This window comes from Lagenorhynchus albirostris, chromosome 21 (assembly GCF_949774975.1).
Source record: "Lagenorhynchus albirostris chromosome 21, mLagAlb1.1, whole genome shotgun sequence".
Classification (NCBI taxonomy): Eukaryota; Metazoa; Chordata; class Mammalia; order Artiodactyla; family Delphinidae; genus Lagenorhynchus; species Lagenorhynchus albirostris.
In genome coordinates this window covers 5,572,028-5,593,463 of record NC_083115.1, presented here as the reverse complement: position 1 = coordinate 5,593,463, position 21,436 = coordinate 5,572,028, and the positions used below count along the sequence as shown (strand labels likewise).

General features: G+C 39.7%; 1 protein-coding gene across 3 annotated transcripts in view; it reads right to left on the bottom strand.

Moving 5' to 3' along the window:
* NSD3 (nuclear receptor binding SET domain protein 3) overlaps nt 1–21,436 on the bottom strand; it is a 108,707-nt gene that overhangs the window by 72,304 nt on the left and 14,967 nt on the right. For 2 of the 3 annotated variants that reach the window (XM_060136330.1, XM_060136328.1), the window contains exon 2: nt 568–1,286. In XM_060136330.1, coding sequence (XP_059992313.1) covers nt 568–1,242 — 675 coding nt within the window. In that variant the 5' untranslated portion in view covers nt 1,243–1,286. Of the gene's footprint in view, nt 1–567; nt 1,287–17,611; nt 17,718–21,436 lie in introns of all 3 variants that reach the window. The other variant, XM_060136329.1, reaches the window with a different exon arrangement.

Sequence of the window (21,436 nt, the reverse complement as noted above, 5' to 3'; positions counted from 1 at the left end):
ATCTATTTTACATTTGGTAGTGTATATATGTCCATGCCACTCTCTCACTTCGTCCCAGCTTACCCTTACCCCTCTCCATGTCCTCAAGTCCATTCTCTACGTCTGCATCTTTATTCCCGTCCTGCCCCTAGGTTCTTCATAACTTTCTTTTTTAAGATTCCATATATATGTGCTAGCATACGGTATTTGTTTTTCTCTTTCTAACTTACTTCACTCTGTATGACACACTCTAGGTCCATGCTCCTCACTAAAAATAAATCAATTTCGCAGAAACCAGTTTATTACGAGCAAAATTAAGTGAGGCTATTAAACAAAGAAACATAGGAGGCAAGATTTTTAGTGTCACATGTTTCTAAAATATTTCTTTACTCAGATGATGTCCATTCATTTATTCAGCAAATATTTACTTACCACCTATCATAACATCCCAAGCTGCATGCTAGGGATCAGATGAAAGAAGTTATCAGAAATATTTATATTTGGAGAGATAAAAACTGAAAAAGGTCTCTTGGACTTCCAGTAAATGTGAAATATTACAAATTTTTTCAAAAAGATGTTTCAACTTACATTTTGTTCCTCTGGTTCTAATCTGGGGATTTTGTGTGACTTGCGCTCTTCAGATCTAGATGAATCGTGCTTGTTGCTTTTTTTCCTCTTTTCTTTTCTGCTTTCATGCTTTGACTTTGTGTGCTCACTTGCCTGTACTTCATTTAAAAGGTCTCCACAAAGGGAAGACTCAAACAATTCCCTGCCATTCTGGATAGTTTTGGTTATTTTTAGTTTAATTTCAGGTGAGCCAGTCTTCTTTGGAATCACAGTCTGTGGTACTGAAGGAGGAGGTGGTGGCTGTGGAGGAGAAGGTTTTTCCAGAATTTCATGTGGTCTTGTGTTTGGAATTTCTGAATGGTAATAGTCAGTGGGGCTAAAGTTTCTAACTGCACCAAAGCCATTGGCCGACCCATTGGGATACTGGTTATAGGACTGGTATTTGGTTTGAGTTTCGTACATGCTGATTGATGATGGGTAGCCATTCGTGAGTGGAGGAAGATCTTCTGTTGTAGGTGGGTACTGAAAGCCTTGCTGCAAGGTAGCTTCGTATGGTGTCTGGCCACCATCTTCAACAATGTCACTGTTGTTATCAAAGGCATCCTCCTGACGGATGTTGGCGGAGTCAATGAGTTGAGGTGGTTGCTGAATTGTGTTTCCCATGATCCCTTGCATGAAAGAGAAAGAGAAATCCATTGTTCTGCTCCAGCATCCTTAACTTTCCCTTTCTCTCATCGGGCCTAAAGTTTTAAAAGAGAGATTAAAAGGTGTTAGTTAACATCCTCAAAGACTAGAGGCTAATCAACTGCAAAAGGATTAAAGTAAAATATTCTGAATCCAATTTTCATATCCAGATTTGCACAAACTAAATTTTTAGAACAGGTAGCCAATATAATTCTGACACAGAGCAAATACTTTTTATCTTAAATGCTTATCTGTGGGCTTCCCTGGTGGCGCAGTGGTTGAGAGTCTGCCTGCCGATGCAGGGGACACGGGTTCGTGCCCCGGTCCGGGAAGATCCCACATGCCGCGGGGCAGCTGGGCCCGTGAGCCATGGCCGCTGAGACTGCATGTCCGGAGCCTGTGCTCCGCAACGGGAGAGGCCACAACAGTGAGAGGCCCGCGTACCGCAAAAAAAAAAAAAAAAACTGCTTATCTGTTTGAAACTCAATTACTTTCACAATAACTTGAGTAACAAAATTTTATCCTCTTTGCCATCATGCAAAACAGTTTTGACATTCCTTTCTGTTTCCTAAATTAGAGATTATAAGTCTCAGTTAAAACTGTAAATTGCAAAATAAGCAGTGTCCTGACACATACAAATTAGGTTCCATGTGTGCTTTCCTTAAATCATTCATATTTTATCCAGTGGTTCTGTTATTACAAAAATAATAAAATCTTATTGTAAATATTTTAAATACAAAAATTAAAAGGCCAAATCCTCTCCCACTCCACCATTCCCATTCTCCTAAGTCATGGATAACCACTGTAAATACTTTAGTGGGTACTCTTCCAAATATTTCTCTACATATTTATACACAAAATGTTTAAAACAGTTTACTCTGTGACTTGCTTATTCAACTTAAAGTATGTCCTAGATATCTTTCTACATCAGCATGTACAGATCACTCTCATACATACTCCACTCGTTCAGTGGCTGCACAGTAAACAACTGTGTAATCTACCCTAACATGTTTAACCATTTGCGTACTGACAATCACTGAGCTGCTCACAACTGTTTGGTATTATAAACAGGTTTACAGGAAACTTTCTTGAAACTGTATCTTTATGCATATATGTATTCTTCCAGGACATCTGAATTTTGATAGATACTGCAAAACTGTTTTATAGGCTGTACTATATCAATTTATACTCATACCAGTAGTGTGAGGGGATGCCTGATTTCCTATACTCTTGCCAGTATCTACTTGTTCTTAATCAGTGGTATGTACAGCAGAATCATCTTTACTTTTACAAAAGGCACATGTCAAGATCTATATACTGATTACTCTGATTCAGTAAATCTGGGGTGAGGCCTAGAGCATGAGTATTTTAAGGCCACATTCCAGCTCATACTGATGCACACTCCTGGTTGGGTCACCGCATTATACGCTCACAATTATTGTGCTTTCTCTAGAAGATGTCTGAAAATGCCCACACTGTGTAACAAGGTTATAATATGGATAAGCATCTGTTAGGAAATGCTCTAAGACCACTCTGCTTTGTCATAAGGTTTGACAGTCTCACATCTTGAGATAGAGGATTAATGGACTGCCCAGATACTATTTTGAAAATCCTATAAACATTTCTTCTAAAAAGCTCTAAGGCTGAGAGGATTTCACTACTGTATCAAGTCTGATGAATTGACTGTAGCTGCCAGAATACTAGGAAGAGCATTCTGAAGCTACAGTCCAGTTCAATTCCATGACCAACTAATAATGTCCACCATCTTGGTTCTAGTAGGAATTACCATAATGATAAAGCAAGTAACCCAGAACAGCAAAGGGAAGAAGGAAACAAAAGCTGACAACACTTTCCAAGGTGTATCCAATTAAACAGCTGTTGTTTATTCTGCTGTTAGCAAATGGAAAGAATTTTAGAAGTTCTAAAATTGCAAACAATGAATATGTGAGCATATAGGAAATCAAACTGCCCTTACTGCTCTATAGTGGAGTGAGGGATGGGGGGCATGGGGTGTGAGAGAGCACTCCCGCTTTTTTAGCATCTACTCTGGGCCAAGCACTTTATATGTATCTCATTTAATCCTCAAAACAACTCTGCAAGGTGAGTATCTGATTCCTGTCTCCTAGGTAAAGAAAGTGTGTTTCAGAGGGGTTAGGTGTCTTGCTTAAACCCCTATAACCAGGGGGCCGAATTAGGATTTGAACGTAAGCATCTCTGACTCTAAAGCCCAAGACTTTTGCCACTATGCCACTTCCATTTTCTTCAGCTGTAGGTTCTGAGAGGATTTGTTTCTTTCCTTCATGTGCTTTTATTCCTTGGTCACTGCCAAAATGACGACTAACTATTCTATAATAACCACCGCTGACACTTAAAGAGCGCTTATCGAGTGTGGCAGGAGCTGTTAAGCGCTCTAAATACAGTACTACATTTAATGCTCCCAACAACCTTCAGCTAGACATTAATGTCAGTTCCCATTATGGATGGGGAAACAGAGGCAAGAGAGGTTATGACTTGCTCAAATGCACAAGGCTAGTCATTAGCTGACAGCTGGGATTCGAGCCAGGCAGTCTGGTTTCAGAGTCTGTGATCCTAACCAGCACACTGTACTGATAATGCTGACAAAGGTTAGAAATCATTTCTTTATATATATAGCTTAAGAGTTGAAACATTACCCTACTCTGACCCTTGGCAAAAATGTGTATAGCTCACAGACACTAGAAGGGTATGTTCTAAAATTCCATAAACAGGGACTTCCCTGGTGGCGCGGTGGTTAAGAATCCGCCTGCCAATGCAGGGACACGGGTTCGAGCCCTGGTCCGGGAAAATCCCACATGCCGCAGAGCCACTAAGCCCATGCGCCACAACTACTGAGCTTGCGCTCTAGAGCCCGCGAGCCACAACTACTGAGCCCGTGTGCCACAACTACTGAAGCCTATGCACCTAGAGCCCATGCTCCGCAGCAAAAGAAGCCACCGCAACGAGAAGCCCGCGCACTGCAACGAAGAGAAGTCCCCGCCTGCCGCAATAGATAGCGCCCACGTGAAGCAACAAAGACCCAACGCAGCCAAAATGTAAATTAATTAATTAATTTTAAAAACTAAAGGAATACTTAATTAAATCATTATCCTGTAGTAAAAGTCAGATGTGAAAAAGAAAATAAAAATAGAAAAAAATAAAATAAAATTCCATAAACACACATGGGGCAAGTACACGGGTAGAATTCAAAAGTTCTCCAAACTTCCAACTTGAAGGCAAGTTAAATACCAACAATTGACAAGATGCAACCTGTGTTTTTGGTTCTCATAATTGTTGTACACAAGATCAGCTTCCAGATAGTCTCCCCAAATTATAGTCCACAGAGGTTTTCAGGCACATGTATTCAGAGACTAAGATTTCTGATGCTTTCGATTTAGTTCCAAACACAAACTTCTAAGAAGTTTGGTATTTTCCCCCTTCTCTTCTCTTCTCTAGCTCTATAACCAAATATTTTATTTTAGTTTGAACTAAGAACAGAAATAACATTACCCTATTACAATTACAGTATAAGAGTTTACAATTACAGTGTTTTCATATACATTTTTAAAAATTAATTAATTAATTTGGTTGTACCGGGTCTTAGTTGAGGCTCGCCTGCTCCTTAGTTGTAGCATGCGAACTGTTAGTTGTGGCATGCATGTGGGATCTAGTTCCCTGACCAGGGATCAAACCCAGGCCTCCTGCTTTGGGAGCTCCGAGTCTTAATCACTGCACAACCAGGGAAGTCCCCTCATATACATTCTTATTTAAGCCACAAAACAAGCCTGTAAAGCTGACAGGGGAGGTGTTAGCTTCATTTTTCAGATAACTACATTCAATATTTGCTGAATTTCCCAAGACTACAAAGCTAATTAGTGATTAAGCCTGAAAAAGCAACCTCTTAGCTTCTAATCCTGTGCTCTCTTCCACAAGATCTCACTGCCAGAGAATATCCAATCACCCACAGACAACATACTATAACCTTAAGAGTCATACGTTCAAAGCTGAACAGACTGTCCTTCCTTAACTCAGCTTTCCTTTCAGACTACCCCAGATCGGCCGTTGCTTCCACTATTTTTCTAGCTTCCCAGGCTAGCAGCCTCAGGTTCACAGGTGACTGATTCTTCCCTCTCTGTGAGGCCGTAAAACTAATCATTGGACAAGTCTAGTCTCTTCCTTTGAACTCTGATTTGTTCTTTGATCTCTACATCCATGTCAGGCCAGGCCCTTGTCAGCACCTTATCCTGGACCTACAACGACTGATTTTCTAGATATTTCTCACCTCTAACTACTTCTTCTCTAGTTTCATCTAAACCAAACTGCACTGGGTCTACTCCCATATTAAGACACTCTGAACTCCACACCACACCAACTCCCTTCCATGCCTTTCAAAATTTTCCATAATCCCACTTTCTCCTACCAATCCAAATTGCATGTGCATGAATGAACTTTTCTGAGCATCCACTGGGCCAAAAATCTATAAACTGAGGCCTAATATATATTACACATTGTTTAATCCTATGAAGCAAAGTAGCATTCCCATTTTACAGATGAGAAGGAATGGAGCTCAAAAAGATCAAGTGACTTGCCCTTAGTCACGCAGCCAACAGAAGTTGAGTAAAATGGTGAAACTCCGATCTTCTAACTCCAATACAGAACTCTTTACATGGCAGCTGCCTCATAATATGCAAACTATCCAAACTTCCCATTTTAATCCAATATGCTCCATACCCATAATACAAATGCCTGTCTGACAGCTCTCATACCTCACAAGCATCTTAAAATACCTAATAATGAACTCTTAGTTTTTATTTTACTTAAGCGTGTCCTTCCCCCAGTCCCTCCTATGAGAAGGAGATGACACTTCCATCTATCAGTTGTCAAAGCCAGAAACCTGGGGATCATGACACACCCCTTCCCCTCACTCCTACTGTTGCCCAATCTGTCAGTGAACTCCCGGAGTCTTACCTCCCAAGTGCACATCTCACACTTGTCTGCCTCATGCCACGTCTCCAGCCCCTCACGCTGGCCCCTGCACCTCCCCTTGGCTCCTGCACAGCTGCCTCCGCAGTCTCCAGGCTGCTTCTCCTGCCTCTCAGAGCCTACTTCCCCAGAGGACAGCCCGCCGCCTTTTAAAAGCTAACCCACTAACCCGATCGCGTGATGACTCCTCAGATTACAGCAGGGGAAATGAGCGACAACATGGATGACTCTCACAAAAGTCATTTTGAATGAAAGAACCCAGACATCACGATTCCACTTATATAGTACACAGTGTGATTTCATTTACACAAGGTTCAAAAACAGGATGAAGTTAAAACTAAATCCATGGATATAGCTGTCAGAACAGTAGTTGCTTTTTTTGGACGGCATGCTGTAAACACTGGAGGGGGGCCATAAGGGAGGTTTTTAAGCTGCTAGTTATGTTTAATTTATTGATCTAGACAGTAATTACATGATTTGCTAAAATAAGCAAAAACAAGCAACAAAACCTTCAATGCCTTCCCAGTGCACTCAAATAAAATCCAGACTACGTATCATCCCAGCAAGTCCCTGCATGGTCAGGCCTCAGTTTACATTTCCAAAGTTATCTACGAACACTCTCCACTGGAAGCATTACACTCCAGGGGCTTCTTTTCAATTTCTCAAATGTGCCAACTTCATTTCCGCAATCGGGATTCTCATATGTGCTACTCCAGCTTAAAAACCTCTCAGATAGGACTTCCGAGGTCCTCTGCTCATTTTCCTCTGTAAGCTTATTTTTCATCCTTTATAGGACTCACCACAATATGTTATTATTCAGGCATGCATTCGCCTTCTTATGGTCTGTCTCCCTCATTCCACTGCATGCTCTATAAGTGCAGGGACCATGGATGTCTTATTCAACGCTGGACACTCAGTACTGTTCAATTAACAGATGAATGAAAGTCCCTGACCTCAAAGGGCTTAAAACTAGTACACCTCCACTGACCTGCAGGATTTCTGGGGATATTAGCCTATAACGTAAGTTTACTCACCCACTAATCCCTTGTTTGGTAAAAATGTATTATGCTCATTGTAAAAAGCAAACAAGCAAACAAATAAAACATTGACACCCATAGTTACGTGGTCAACTGATCTTCCGCAAAGGTGCCAAGGTAATTCAAGGGGAAACGATGGTATTTTCAACAGACAGAGCCGGGAAAAAATGACTGGATATCTGTATGGAAAAAGCGAACCTCACCGTTTCTTTACATTATACACAAAAAATAACTAAAATTAGTTCATAAACCTGGTACTAAAGTCAAACCATAAAACTTCCAGAATAAAACGTGGGAGAAAATATACCACTGTGTTAGGCAGAAGATTTCTTAAACAGGACACAAATACCATGAACTATGAAAGAAAAAGACTGATAAAATGGACTTCAAAATTAAAAACTCCTGCTCTTCAAAAGTCACAGTTAAGAAAACAAAAAGGTGTGAAACTAACACAACATTGTCAATCAAGTATACTTCAATAGAAAATTTACAAATAAAAAATTTTAAATGCCAAAAAAAAAAAAGGTGAATGATAGGCAGAGAGAAAATATTTGCAAAATACATATTTAACAAAGAATACCCTTATACTCTTACATTCTAGGAAATGGGGAGAGATCCACCAAGGGTTTTTGCGTAAAAATAAGACAAGTGAAACGACAGTTTAAATATTCATCACTCCACAGGTTACTTACTAATTGCAAACAGAAATATGTACAGGAGAGAGCTGTGGCGGGCAGCATTTCAAACAAGTGAGGAGATACGGCGTTACCAGAAGCCAAGCGGACAGGCCTCCTGTGCCTTGTGGTGTGATTCATGAACACATCACCATCTCCGAAGTTCTCTTCCCAGCACTTACACTGAATCTCAAAATGAGGAAACAATCAGACAAATCCAAAACGTGGGACCTTCTCTCAGAAAACTGGCCTCAGCTCTTCAAAAGTTAATGTTACAAACAAAAGGTGGAAAGACTATTTTATATTTTAAAAGACAAGATTTAACAACCAATGCAATAATGGGTGAACTTTGATGAAATCCTGGATTTAAACATACACACAAACATAAAAATAATGTTTTGGAGAAAATGAGAATTTTAAATGTGAACTAGCTACTAAACAATGGAGCTACTAATTCTCAAAGGCATAACAGTGTTCTGTTTATGTAAGAAAATGTCCTTATTCTTAGGTGAGCTATGCTGAAACATTTAAAGTGTCATGTGATCCACAACTTACAAATGGTTTAAGATTTTAAAAGTACATATACCTAGAGTAAAACAAAGGAGGCAAAATGTGAACAATTCACTAATCCAGGTGTTGACTATAATATTCTTCTAACTTTCCTAAAGGCTTGAAATTTTTTAAAGTAAAATGTTGGGGAAAAATAAAAATAAATAATTTAGCTAAGGGGTTAGAAGAAGTATTGAAAAGAAAAAGCAACTGCTTTTTAAGGTGGAAAAGCATGCATTAAATCCTGACACCATATTCTGACCAACTCAGCTAAATGGTCCACTGTATCATATTTTCTAGAAAGTCTAAGCATGAACAGAGCCACACTTTTTCATATTATACCTCCAAAGAGTACAATAATGCAATCAAGAAAGTAGTTTTGATAATGAAAAAAGAAGATATTTTAGGACTATAACTAAATTCCTTTACATAGTGATTTTTTTTTTTTTTTTTGTGCGGTACGTGGGTACACTGTTGTGGCCTCTCCTGTTACGGAGCACAGGCCCCGGACGTGCAGGCTCAGCGGCCATGGCTCACGGGCCCAGCCGCTCCGCAGCATGTGGGATCTTCCCGGACTAGGCACGAACCCGTGTCCCCTGCATCAGCAGGCGGACTCTCAACCACTGCGCCACCAGGGAAGCCCACATAGTGATTTTTATACATACTGCAGTCTGGCGGCCAGCTTTCAAACAGCAGACACACACCAACTGACATTACAGAATTAGGAGGCACTCTAGTGAGTACTATGGTTGACAGAATCAAACTGCTAGGTTCAAAACCCAGAGCCAAGGCTCATTAGCTATGTGACTTTCGGCAACTTAATCTCCCTAAATCTCAGTTTTCTTACCCAGAAACTGTGGATACTTTAATTGTCTACAGTGTTTCTGTAAGAAATAAGAGTTAATCCATGAGCAGTACTTCGGACAGTGCCCCGAGTATAGTTAGAGCCCAGTATCTATTGGCTATTATTACTGTTATCATTCAGTACAATGCTGGGCACACAGAACTTGTGAAAAACCTGATCTCTGACCTGAAGGCATTCACAATCTCTTTAGTATATTAGACAATATAGGATTCTATGGGCAAGACTCATATGTAAACACATTAAACAGAAGGTGACTAAGAATTACATTGTGTGCCATCAGAATTAGAGGACATTTGAGGACAGTGCTCACTGGGGAAGGAGGCATTTAGGCCACAAAAGACAGGCAGGAGAGGAAGTTAGGTGTTTTTCACCCACACTTTTTTTTTTTTTTTTTTTTTGGCCGTGACACATGGCTTGCAGGATCTTAGTTCTCTGACTAGGGATCGAACCCGGGCCCCCCTACAGTGGAAGCTCGGAGTCCTAACCACTGGACATCCAGGGAAGTCCCTCAACCACACATTTTAAAACTCCTCCACAGAGGCCACCAAAAACTCTCATACCTTTGTCATTAATAAATCCCTGATAAAGATGTATGTTTTAAATTTTTTGTATTACTAAAGTAATAATAATAATGACTAACATTTGAGGACTTACTCTGTGTCAATGCTACTCTAAATGCTTCACATTTGTTATATTATTTCACTCCTTATAACACCTCTTCGAGGAAATACTATTGCTTCCCCCATTTCACAAGTGAAAAATGAAGGCCAGCATGATTAAGTGACTTGCCCACCGTCAGACATCCTGTAAATGGAGGAGTCACATACAGGCCCTCTGTTCCACAGCACTGGCTCTTGGCCAGTAGAGTCATTTCTCACCATCCCTAAGTATGTTGAGAAAACAGCAACCCAAACATTCACTTTACATCACACACTTCCCGATCCCGCTGCCCAGAGCTAACAATTTGGTGGGAGACTTAGCGAACTAGTGTTCCGCCCATTCTAATATGTACTGCCAAGTAAATGAAACCATCACAGGCAAACAATTTAGGACAAATTCTTCCTCTGAACAATGTTTCCACGTTGGTTTTTGTTCTGTTTTGAGATGAAAGAAATCAGTGAATGAAAAAAAAGAGATGAAAGAAATCAATAAATGAATACTTTTTTCTTAATTTTGTTGAGGCCGTTCACAGACTTTTTTTTTTTTTTTTTTTTTGCGGTACGCAGGCCTCTCACCGTCGGGGCCCCTCCCGTTGCGGAGCACAGGCTCCGGACGCGCGCAGGCTCAGCGGCCATGGCTCACGGGCCCAGCCACTCCGTGGCATGTGGGATCTTCCCGAACCAGGGCACGAACCCGTGTCCCCTGCATCGGCAGGTGGACTCTCAACCACTGTGCCACCAGGGAAGCCCCCACAGACATTTTTAAAGGAAAAAAGTTGAAAGTTATCAACTAAAGCTTTAGGTTATTCATTCATTCATACACCAACTTATTCATGAGGGGAGTGATAACAGAAAAGTTTACTTAAGTCAATCTTAGATACAGAGTTAAAAGAAAAAGGAAGCATGTTATGTTTCAGATGAACAGCTTGAAGCTATAAACATCAATTAAGTATTCACGATGTGTTAAATGTTTAGTCTAAGTCACTATCACAAATTCTTAAAATGAACAATGCCCTTTGGTAGACTGTACATATTGCTAGATTCCACTTTATAGAATCACATGCTGTGCTGTATGTACTTATTTTCCTATGTTTAACACCAGTTTCTTCTCAATAAGAAAAAAACTTTATATTTTATTATGGATCAAAATCCCTCATATTGACATCATTATTCAGGCATTTTGGAATCAGAAGTAGTTCTAAAGGTGTCATATAAATTACCTATTTCTGTCTTCAGACCCAACTGCCCCTTCAATACATTCCTAGGTTACTTAATTTGTAAATCTAACCGCATCACTTTCCTGATTAAAACCCTTCAATGATTCCTAGAAAAAGTCAAAGCACTTCAGCCAACAGAGCATGCAGGCCCTCTAAGCAAGGTTTCTATCCATATCTCCAACCTTAAGTCACTTTTGTACACTAGTAATGTCAGGTTACTGAGAATTACCGTACACACATGATTTCGTACCACTGTGCCTTTACTAATGTTATCTCCTATGCCTAATACGCCCTTTTTTTTTTTGGCTTGACTTTTAGTCATCTTTTGAGCTCAGAAAGTCATTTCCAAGGAGTAGTCACTTAAGTTCTAGGCTAGTCTGAGTAACTTTCCTCTGTGTTCCTAAGATAAAACCTCTTAGAATTAATCATGAAACTATCTGTTTATGTGATTTTCTTAAGAGCAGGAGTAATTTTATTCATCCATCTGCTCCAAGAACCCAAAGCAAAGGCTCAGAGGAGGGGCTTAATGAACCTTTTAAACTGAACTGTTTAAACTTATGGGAGTTATTACATATAAATGAAATGCTTTAAAGACTTGTTGAGGATCTTGCTGTGAAGAATGCAAGATAATATAAACTCAACTATGGTCTCCTCAGGAATATCCTTGGCAAAATTTGCCTGATAACCAGTTACCTAGCCACTACTGAGATTCTCCTTAGTCCTGGGCTACACTTCCCTTCAAGGCTTAAAGCCCCAAGAGACTGGCATGAAGTCAAATGAATTTCCAGGGAGAGTCTATTAACCCAACAAAAGACCAAAAGATATCAAAAACTCCTTTATAAGCATATCTATTTAAAACCCTAGTGTTATTAATACTGTAGATCTGAAATTCAGAATGTGGAAGCTCTCAAAATACAATTTTCAGTCATAGTTAATTGAACTGGCATGAACATGAATCCTCATTTTCCAAATGTATTCCAGTAATTATAATCAATCCTACTAAAATACAAAGCGAATTTGATATATCAACATTAGAAGTTTTACAGCTAAAGAAATATAGTGGAATATAACGTGATTCCCACAGCACAGAGGAAGAGGGTGGTCTTCCTTTACCCCAGGATAAACAAGGGATCCAGATGTTTCTTTATGTGAACTGTGCAAGAAATATTTCTCAAGGTTTATGATAAATCCACAGTCTGTGTGTGTTTCTATAGTAACAGGAATGGAGTGCACGCAGACAGTCTACAGTAGTGAACCAGCTATGCTGGTTCTTGAAAACCTGGCATTTTTACTGTTTGGCAATTTCTGCGGCAAAACACTATAAAAATGATACATGATGTTCAAAAATTAGAGTCATTTTGTTTTAAAGCAAAGAATTGAAATTAAGCTTAAGTATATACTCTTTGAGGTGTAACAAGAGAAAGCTATCAAATATAGTCATATACTGATTTATAACTGAATGATCACTAATGTTTGAAAACCAGATCCTGCATTTGAAATCAATTCAATACATACACACATACCCCTCCAGAAAATTTCAACTACAACTCGCACTTAATGACACAATATGAGGATTTTGGGATGACTGCATCAAGGGAGATTTTCATTTTACTATTTTTTCCCCAAATCTACACCAAGAAGAAAATGGTAAGGAGAGTTAATCTTTTTTTTAAAATATGGTCCATTATTTTCAGTACTTAGGTTTGCAAGGGTGAAACCAGAGCCTCTATAAAGTAAAAACTTGAAAAAACATGCATAATCTATATAGGAAGAATGCTAAAATCCCCTAATGCCAGGGTTTTAAAAGAGACTCCGTTCTTCTTGGTTGTGTGTTCTATTCATATTTTAAAATCTAGTTATATGATCAGAGTGATCCTTTGACTATAAGTCATAAATTCTGTATTACCCGTTTTGTCTTTCATAATTTAAAAATTGTTTAATTGCTAGTAATGTAATAACAAAGGTGTATTGTTAAAAAACAGGTATATTATTTTGTTATAATTATCTATTTTAAATCGGTAAATCATTCACCCTTTTTGGAAATAAGAGATAAATATTTCTAAAGAGCCCAAACACACACCTTTAAAAATCAGCAAACACAAACTGCTACTAAGTATCAACAAGATGCATATTACTCTAAAAATTAATATTCTTCTTTCAGAAGCCTTTCTACATTTTAACTTCACCACACACACACAAAAAAGGGGGTAGTGTTATGGAAAAAAGAAAATCAACCACTTGGTTCTAAGAACTTGACCATGCCTCTACAACATCAAAAAGGAAATGAACAACAATATTCACCTTTTGTTTACTAAAAGTAGCTAGAATTGATAGCATCTAATCTGGCTCTGTGATAGACAAAAAGCAATAACTGAATTTGGTACAGTGACTAAACAACTCAACATCAATCTTTCAAACAAAACATATCCTGCTTGAAAATTCTTTTTTTTAAATAAATGTATTTATTTATTTTTGGCTGTGATGGGTCCTCATTGTTGTGTGCGGGCTTTCTCTAGTTGTGGCGAGCGGGGGGCGGGGGGCGGTGGGGAGTACTCTTTGTTGCGGTGCGCGGGCTTCTCACTGCAGTGGCTTTTCTTGTTGCGGAGCATGGGTTCTTGGCACTCGGGCTTCAGTAGTTGTGGCTCGTGGGCTCTAGAGCGCAGGCTCAGTAGTTGTGGCTCACGGGCTTAGTTGCTTCGTGGCATGTGAGATCTTCCCAGACCAGGGCTCGAACCCGTGTCCCCTGCATTGGCAGGCGGATTCTTAACCACTGCGCCACCAGGGAAGCCCTTTTGAATCATTTAAAGAGGTTTATTGCCACTCTGGTTGAGGCTAACTCTTTGAAAGTTTAATGCAAAAAAAAAAAAAAGTGCGGGGAATTCCCCGGCCATCCAGTGGTTAGGACTCCTCGCTTCCACTGCCAGGGGTCTGGGTTTGATCCCTGGTCAGGAACTAAGATCCCGCAATCCACAAGGTGGGCCCCCCACCCCGGCCCCCCGCCAAAAAAAGTTTAATGCTATGATTTAGGGAAAAACATTTTATTTTCTGAACTATATTTCAGCAATTACACTAATAAAACATCAATTCTCCAAATGATACAAAAGGCTTGCAGTATTGTAGTATGTTAAATAAATGTTCTATATTAGTAAACCTTATATGGATATCTTGACTTAAAGGTACTTTCCAAGGTAGCCTTTTTTTTTTTTTTTTTTTTTTTTTTTTTTGCGGTACGCGGGCCTCTCACTGTTGTGGCCTCTCCCGTTGCGGAGCACAGGCTCCGGACGTGTGCAGGCTCAGCGGCCATAGCTCATGGGCCCAGCCGCTCCGCGGCATGTGGAATCCTCCTGGACCGGGGCACGAACCCGTGTCCCCTGCATCGGCAGGCGGACTCGCAACCACTGCGCCACCAGGGAAGCCCCTGAGGTAGCCTTTTAAAAAGAACTCTACGCTGCTGACTAATTTCTGGGTTAAAGTGGAAAATATGCTTGCTTTAAAAAATAAACAATTCGAGAGAGAATATATTCCCTTTATATCGTCATGTGATTTTACTCATTTATCCACCAAGATACAAAGGGAATCATGTCATTTTTATACAATTACTGACAACATGCACCCAAATCAAAGTAGTTTTACTCCATCTATATCTAATAAACTCAAGATGTATCAATAGAAGATACCTTTCTAGAATAGGATTTGTTACATGACATTTATTCATTAAACAACTAAGCAAAGGCATAAGATTGGCCACTCTCTTCAATAAATGAAGAAATAAAATATGAGTACGATGCTTAAATAAAAACAAAACAGAAATAAATACTGGTGAGGTTTTCTCTTCTTGCTCCCTACTCAGGTACAGTATTTTTGTCCTACTTTTTTTTTTTTTAACATCTTTATTGGAGTATAATTGCTTTACAATGGTATGTTAGTTTCTGCTTTATAACAAAGTGAATCAGTTATACATATACATATGTTCCCATATCTCCTCCCTCTTGCATCTCCCTCCCTCCCACCCTCCCCATCCCACCCCTCTAGGTGGTCACAAAGCACCGAGCTGATCTCCCTGTGCTATGCGGCTGCTTCCCACTAGCTATCAGTTTTACATTTGGTAGTGTATATATGTCCATGCCACTCTCTCACTTTGTCCCAGCTTACCCTTCCCCCTCCCCATGTACTCAAGTCCATTCTCTAGTAGGTCTGTGTCTTTATTCCTGTCTTGCCCCTAGGTTCTTCATGACCTTTTTTTTTTTTTTAAGATTCCATATATATATGTTAGCATACAGTATTTGTTTTTCTCTTTCTGACTTACTTCACTCTGTATGACAGTCTCTAGGCCCATCCACCTCACTACAAATAACTCAGTTTCATTCCTTTTTATGGCTGAGTAATATTCCATTGTATATATGTGCCACATCTTCTTTATCCATTCATCTGTCGATGGACACTTCGGTTGCTTCCATGTCCTGGCTATTGTAAATAGAGCTGCAATGAACATTTTAGTACATGACTCTTTTTGAATTATGGTTTTCTCAGGGTATATGCCCAGTAGTGGGATTGCTGGGTCATATGGTAGTTCTATTTTTAGTTTTTTGAGGAACGTACATACTGTTCTCCATAGTGGCTGTTGTCCTACTTTCTCAAAGACACAGTAGTATTCCTACAGAATGCCCTGTAATCTATTAATTTTACTCAATTTAAATAAGAATGCTGTCACAAAAAGCTACATATTGTATTATTCCATTTATATGAAATGTCCAGAACAGGCAAATCCATAGACACAGAAAGCAGAGCAGTGGCTGCCAGGGGCTGCGAGGAGGAAGGAATGGAAGCTAACTGCTAGTGGGTATGGGATCTCTTTTTGGGTGATGAAAATGTTCTGGAATTAGTGGCTGGTTGCACAACCTTGTGAATATAATAAAAACCGCAGAACTGTACCGTTTAAAAAGGTGAACTGTATCTCAAAAAAAAAAAAAAAGGAATGTCTAGAAGAAATCAAGAAAGTATTTGCGTATGTTTCTCAACAATGAAGTCTACAATACCTATACAAAGATTTACTGGTTTAAACACACATGCACACTGTACTTAAAATATGGGCTTCCCTGGTGGCGCAGTGGTTGAGAGTCTGCCTGCCGATGCAGGGGACACGGGTTCGTGCCCTGGTCCGGGAAGATGCCACATGCCGCGGAGCGGCTGGGCCCATATGCCATGGCCGCTGAGCCTGCGCGTCCGGAGCCCGTGCTCCGCAACGGGAGAGGCCACAACAGTGAGAGGCCCACATACCGCAAAAATAAATAAATAAAATTTAAAAAAACAAAAAGCTCTACACTTATTAAGTAAGCTACAGCAATTAAAAGGTGAGGTACTGGCAAAGAGACAAAGAAACAGACTAAGATCCGAGACACAGACCCAAGTCGATACGGCAATTTGGCATGTAACAGAAGAATCACTGCAGATGAATGAAGAAAGGATAGAATATTTAAAGAATGGTACTGGGACAACTGTTTATCCATATAGAAAAAAAATTAGATCCTCGCCATGTAATATAGCAGCTCCAGGTGGATTAAAGACCAGATATAAAAAGTAAAACTTAAAAAATTTTTAAGGAAAAATATAAACATAAAACGGAAGTAGATCATTATGAACTCAAGGTGGGGAAGGATTTCTTAAACAATACATAAACAGTAAAAAACACATTGATGAATAAAAGCAACAATATTTTTTTAAAAAACTGTGTACCACAAGATCACACAAACAAGTGAGAGGGCAATTCTCCAGACTGCAATGCATTAAAACAAAGCTGGGTTCTACCCTCCAACCTTCTGCCAACTTTCCTCAGTTCTTGCTATGTTCACTGGCTGTGCCTTATCATCTCATCTGAATTAGAGTAACAACTTCAAACTGCTCTTCCTGCTTTCAGAGTTGTCCACCTCCAATCTACCCTCTCTACCACTGACAGTTCCTAAAAAGAAAACAACCGTTTCCCCCCACCCCGCCACCCCCAAATTTAATAACCTCCCATGGCTCTCCATGCCTTAGGATAAACTCCTCAAAGCAAAAGGTCTCTCTTGATTTGGCCCCTGCCTACCTGTCCAGCCTCCCCTCCTCCTGTTTCTGCTTTCCCACTTTGCCTTCCACCATTCTATCATTTCCTCTCTCATCAACCACTTAGCTTTTGTACAGATGTGTTAAAATACTCCAAGAAGCTTTCCCAGACCACCCTTCACCCACCCTCTGAAGTCCCTGATAGCATCCTACCTATACTCTACCACAGCACTAATATATCACAGAGGACCATCTTGACCTAAATGACGGGTGTGTGTGTGCGTGTAAGTGAACATGATCTCAAAACATCTGTGTAAGAAATAAGAATAAAATACTTGATTACATCCATTCTGGATACCAGCTGCTGTCTGTTAATTGCCCTCTGTAGGCTGAGACAATGTTGGGCGGAGGTTCATGCCAGCTCCTCCTTCCTTCCCATTCTGCTGCTACTACAATGGGAAGGAGACCAAAAGTTACAGCCAGGTTGTCCCCACCCCAACCTATACAGGCTCCTCTAATAAAGCACATATTTATTGAGCACCTACTACATGCCAGACATCGCACTAAGCACTAAAGTCGTAGAGATGAAAATTCAGACATGGTTCCTGGAATTATACAGTTGCATTATTACCGGAGAGAGAAAAGCAATAAAGGGAACGTGCTGGAGATGAGGCTCAGTAATACGCATTTATTCATTTCATATCGAGTGCCTGTATTATGTTTAGTCCTAAGTACTAGAGATAAAAGATGAGCAAGACAGAGTCCCTGTGGACAGAAGGGACAAGTGCCCTGGATGACAAAGGAAAACATCCAAGGTTGAGGAGCTGGGGGATGTGGGACAGAGAGAGGATGCAGGGGACCCGAGACATTTCCAAGTATAGGAAACAAAAAGTCCTAACCTGTGGAAGGGAGGGGAACTCCTTTACAAAGACCTATATTAACCATCACCTAAAATGGTTAAGAACTTCCTTGGCTTCTTAGTTTCACATCTTCTAAATGATCTAGATTATATATTTCTTGATATGTTGCAAAACCAAATTACAAGAATTTGATGAAAGCACACTACATAATTCAGGGGTATAAAAACAACTTACATGCCAGAGAATATGGCAAGACTGGAAGTTTATGATGAGGACATGGGACTGCTTCATCTCTGAAACCCAGCCAACTACAGTGGCTAGCACATTATCAATAAACAGATTGATCACAAACAGAAAGGAGTATTGCAGTAAGGAGCCACAGGATTAGATTAACAATGTGAGTATTTTAACATGAGCTCATAATTGTTAAGTAACTAGTGTTACTGAAATACCACAGGTGTTTGTTAGCAGCATGCATTTAGAACTGACTGTACAGATTTACTTTTTCCCTCCTAAAAAGATCATGAATAAAGCTGGGAAGTAGCTGCACAAAACCAAACAAGCAGCAGGTAATCAGGTCACTAAGAGGAAATAGAACAAAATGAAATTTCCCGCTATTATTTTTAAACTTTTTCAAAAGTTTAGTATGTAATCTTACTATATATTTTATCAAGTAACCTTTTCATCAGAATTAGAGTAGAAGATATTTTATTAAGTGCTGGAAATTCAGAGTATAAACACATCACAAAAAAAGAGTCACTGGCTGACAAGAAATGTATTTACATAACCATATTTAATTCGAAGCTCACTACCATGAATCTAATAATTCTACAGGCATACATAAACTATTAACATAGGGACTTCCCTAGTGGTTCAGTGGTTAAGACTCCGCCTTCCAATGCAGGGGGCATGGGTTCGATCCCTGGTTAGAGAATTAAGGTCCCACATGCTGCAAGGTGTGGTCAAAAAAAAAAAAAAACACATTTAAACTATTAACATATTAGGGTTCATATTTTCCAAAACAGTAGTTATATTATGAAATGAAGCTCTGTCTTTCATTCAGTGTATAAAAACTGCAATCATTACTAATGGGATTAAGAGAAACTGTCACAACATTAGCACTGTTGAGCATAACACATGATAAGAAGAATATAAAACTCTAATGAGTTTCTAATAAAATGACTTCCCTTTTTTGAATCATTTATAGCCTAATACAAAACCTGTACTAAACACAAAATCAGTTTATATTAGAATGCCAACCTGTATTTGAGGCAACTTTGAGTAACTTCAGCATTCAGAGAATTGCCAAATGTGTTCAGATTTCTGAAGTTCATATTTATCTTTAATTTCTAAAGCAAAGGGTAGCAGTGCCTCTTTGGTCATGGAAAAACCAACCAGCCAACAAAACATAACTACTTCACTTCTAGCAAAGGTACTGGGTACTTTTATGTTTTGCTCACTGCTGTAACCCTAATCCCCCAGTACCGTAAGGGAATGAAAAAGGCTGTTAAATGAATACAGGAATGGCAGAAAAGACAAGCGGAAATTAGAACCGCTATTTTACTGAATGTTCATTTCCATCCAAGTAATGAAGACAGAAGAAAATGTGTTTTGGCTCTCAAACTACAGTCAAAAGTGCAGCCCCAAATCACAGCATTAGTATATGCTGTAACAGGACTTCAACTCCATAATCTAAAATTATGCAGATAATTTCAGTGTGGACCTCATCAAATCTCTGTGTTGTTATACTAATCTCTAAAATTACTAACATTTCCCAAGAGCCAGATATGAGTTACCAAATCAAATTTGGTTTTTAGTATCTGGCCTTTACATAACCCACTGATCAAGAAGTGATCCAAAACTCAAATATATGACTGAGAATCAGACTAGGAAGGCAACACACTTATCAATGAGTTCGCACTCTTAAACAACGTTTTTGAACCCTGGCACTACTAACACTTGTTGAGGAAGGCTGTCATGAGCATTCAAGATGTTTAGCAGCGGGCTTCCCTGGTGGCGCAGTGGTTGGGAGTCCGCCTGCCGATGCAGGGGACACGGGTTCATGCCCCGGTCCGGGAGGATCCCACATGCCGCGGAGCGGCTGGGCCCGTGAGCCATGGCCGCTGAGCCTGTGCGTCCGGAGCCTGTGCTCCGCTACGGGAGAGGCCACAATAGTGAGAGGCCCGCGTACCGCCAAAAAAAAAAACGATGTTTAGCAGCATCCTGGCCTCTACGCACTAGATGCCAGTAGTACCACCTGCCAGGAATAATAAAGGATGTCTCTAGACATTGCCAAATGTTCCCTGGAGGGCAAAATCGCCCTAGGGTTGAGAACTACTGCCCTAAAAGGATGTTCACCAAAATGGAAATGCTTACTATAGTCTGTTCTCTCTTGCTTTGCCTTTTACTTCTCTGTAGATTCTATAATGAACATATAAAAATGTTAATATGTCTCTTCAAAAAAAAATACAATTCATTAATTATAAATCAAGAAAATGCTCATTATTTATTCGGCTTCTATCCTATTTTTCAATGACTAATACACACAGATGTTTTCCTGAATATGCCATATTTCTGAGTATTCAAAAGGTTAAACAAAAGAACTTGCAACAACTCAGAATAGATCCAGATTTTAATCTGTATAAGAATCTCTCTAAAATTTCAAACAAAAAATACTTTAAACATGCTTCAAGTAAAATAATATAATTTACTGAGGACTTACAATGTGATGTTCCAAGTGCTTTACAAGTATTATCTCATTTAATCGTCAGAAAACTCCTGCAAAATGGATACTAGTATCTCCATTTTACAGATGAGGAAACTGAAAGACAGACAGGTTAGGTGGCCTGTCCAAGGTCACACATAAAGTAAGGGGTAGAGCCAGGAGTCAAATCCAGGCAGTCTTGCTCCATGACCTGCACCCTTTACCACATGCTACACTGTCACTGACCACTGAACCACTTTTCTGTCATGTCTGTATCAATTCAGAAAGGCAACCATTACTGCTTCAGAAAACATCCCTACAATTAACAAAGCCAGCATCTTCAACTTGTAAAGAGGCTGTGATAGACAGAATAATGACCCCCCACCAAATACCCACATCCTAATCCCTAGAACCCGTGAACATGTTACCTGATGTGGCAAAAGGGACTTTGCAGATCTGATTAAGTCAAGGATCTTACAATGGAGAGATTATTCTGGATTATCCAGGTGGGCCCAGTATAATCACTAGGATACTTACAAGAGAAAAAGGGATGGAGAAGAGTCAGAGAGAGATCTGAAGATGCTCTGCGCTGGCTTTGAATATA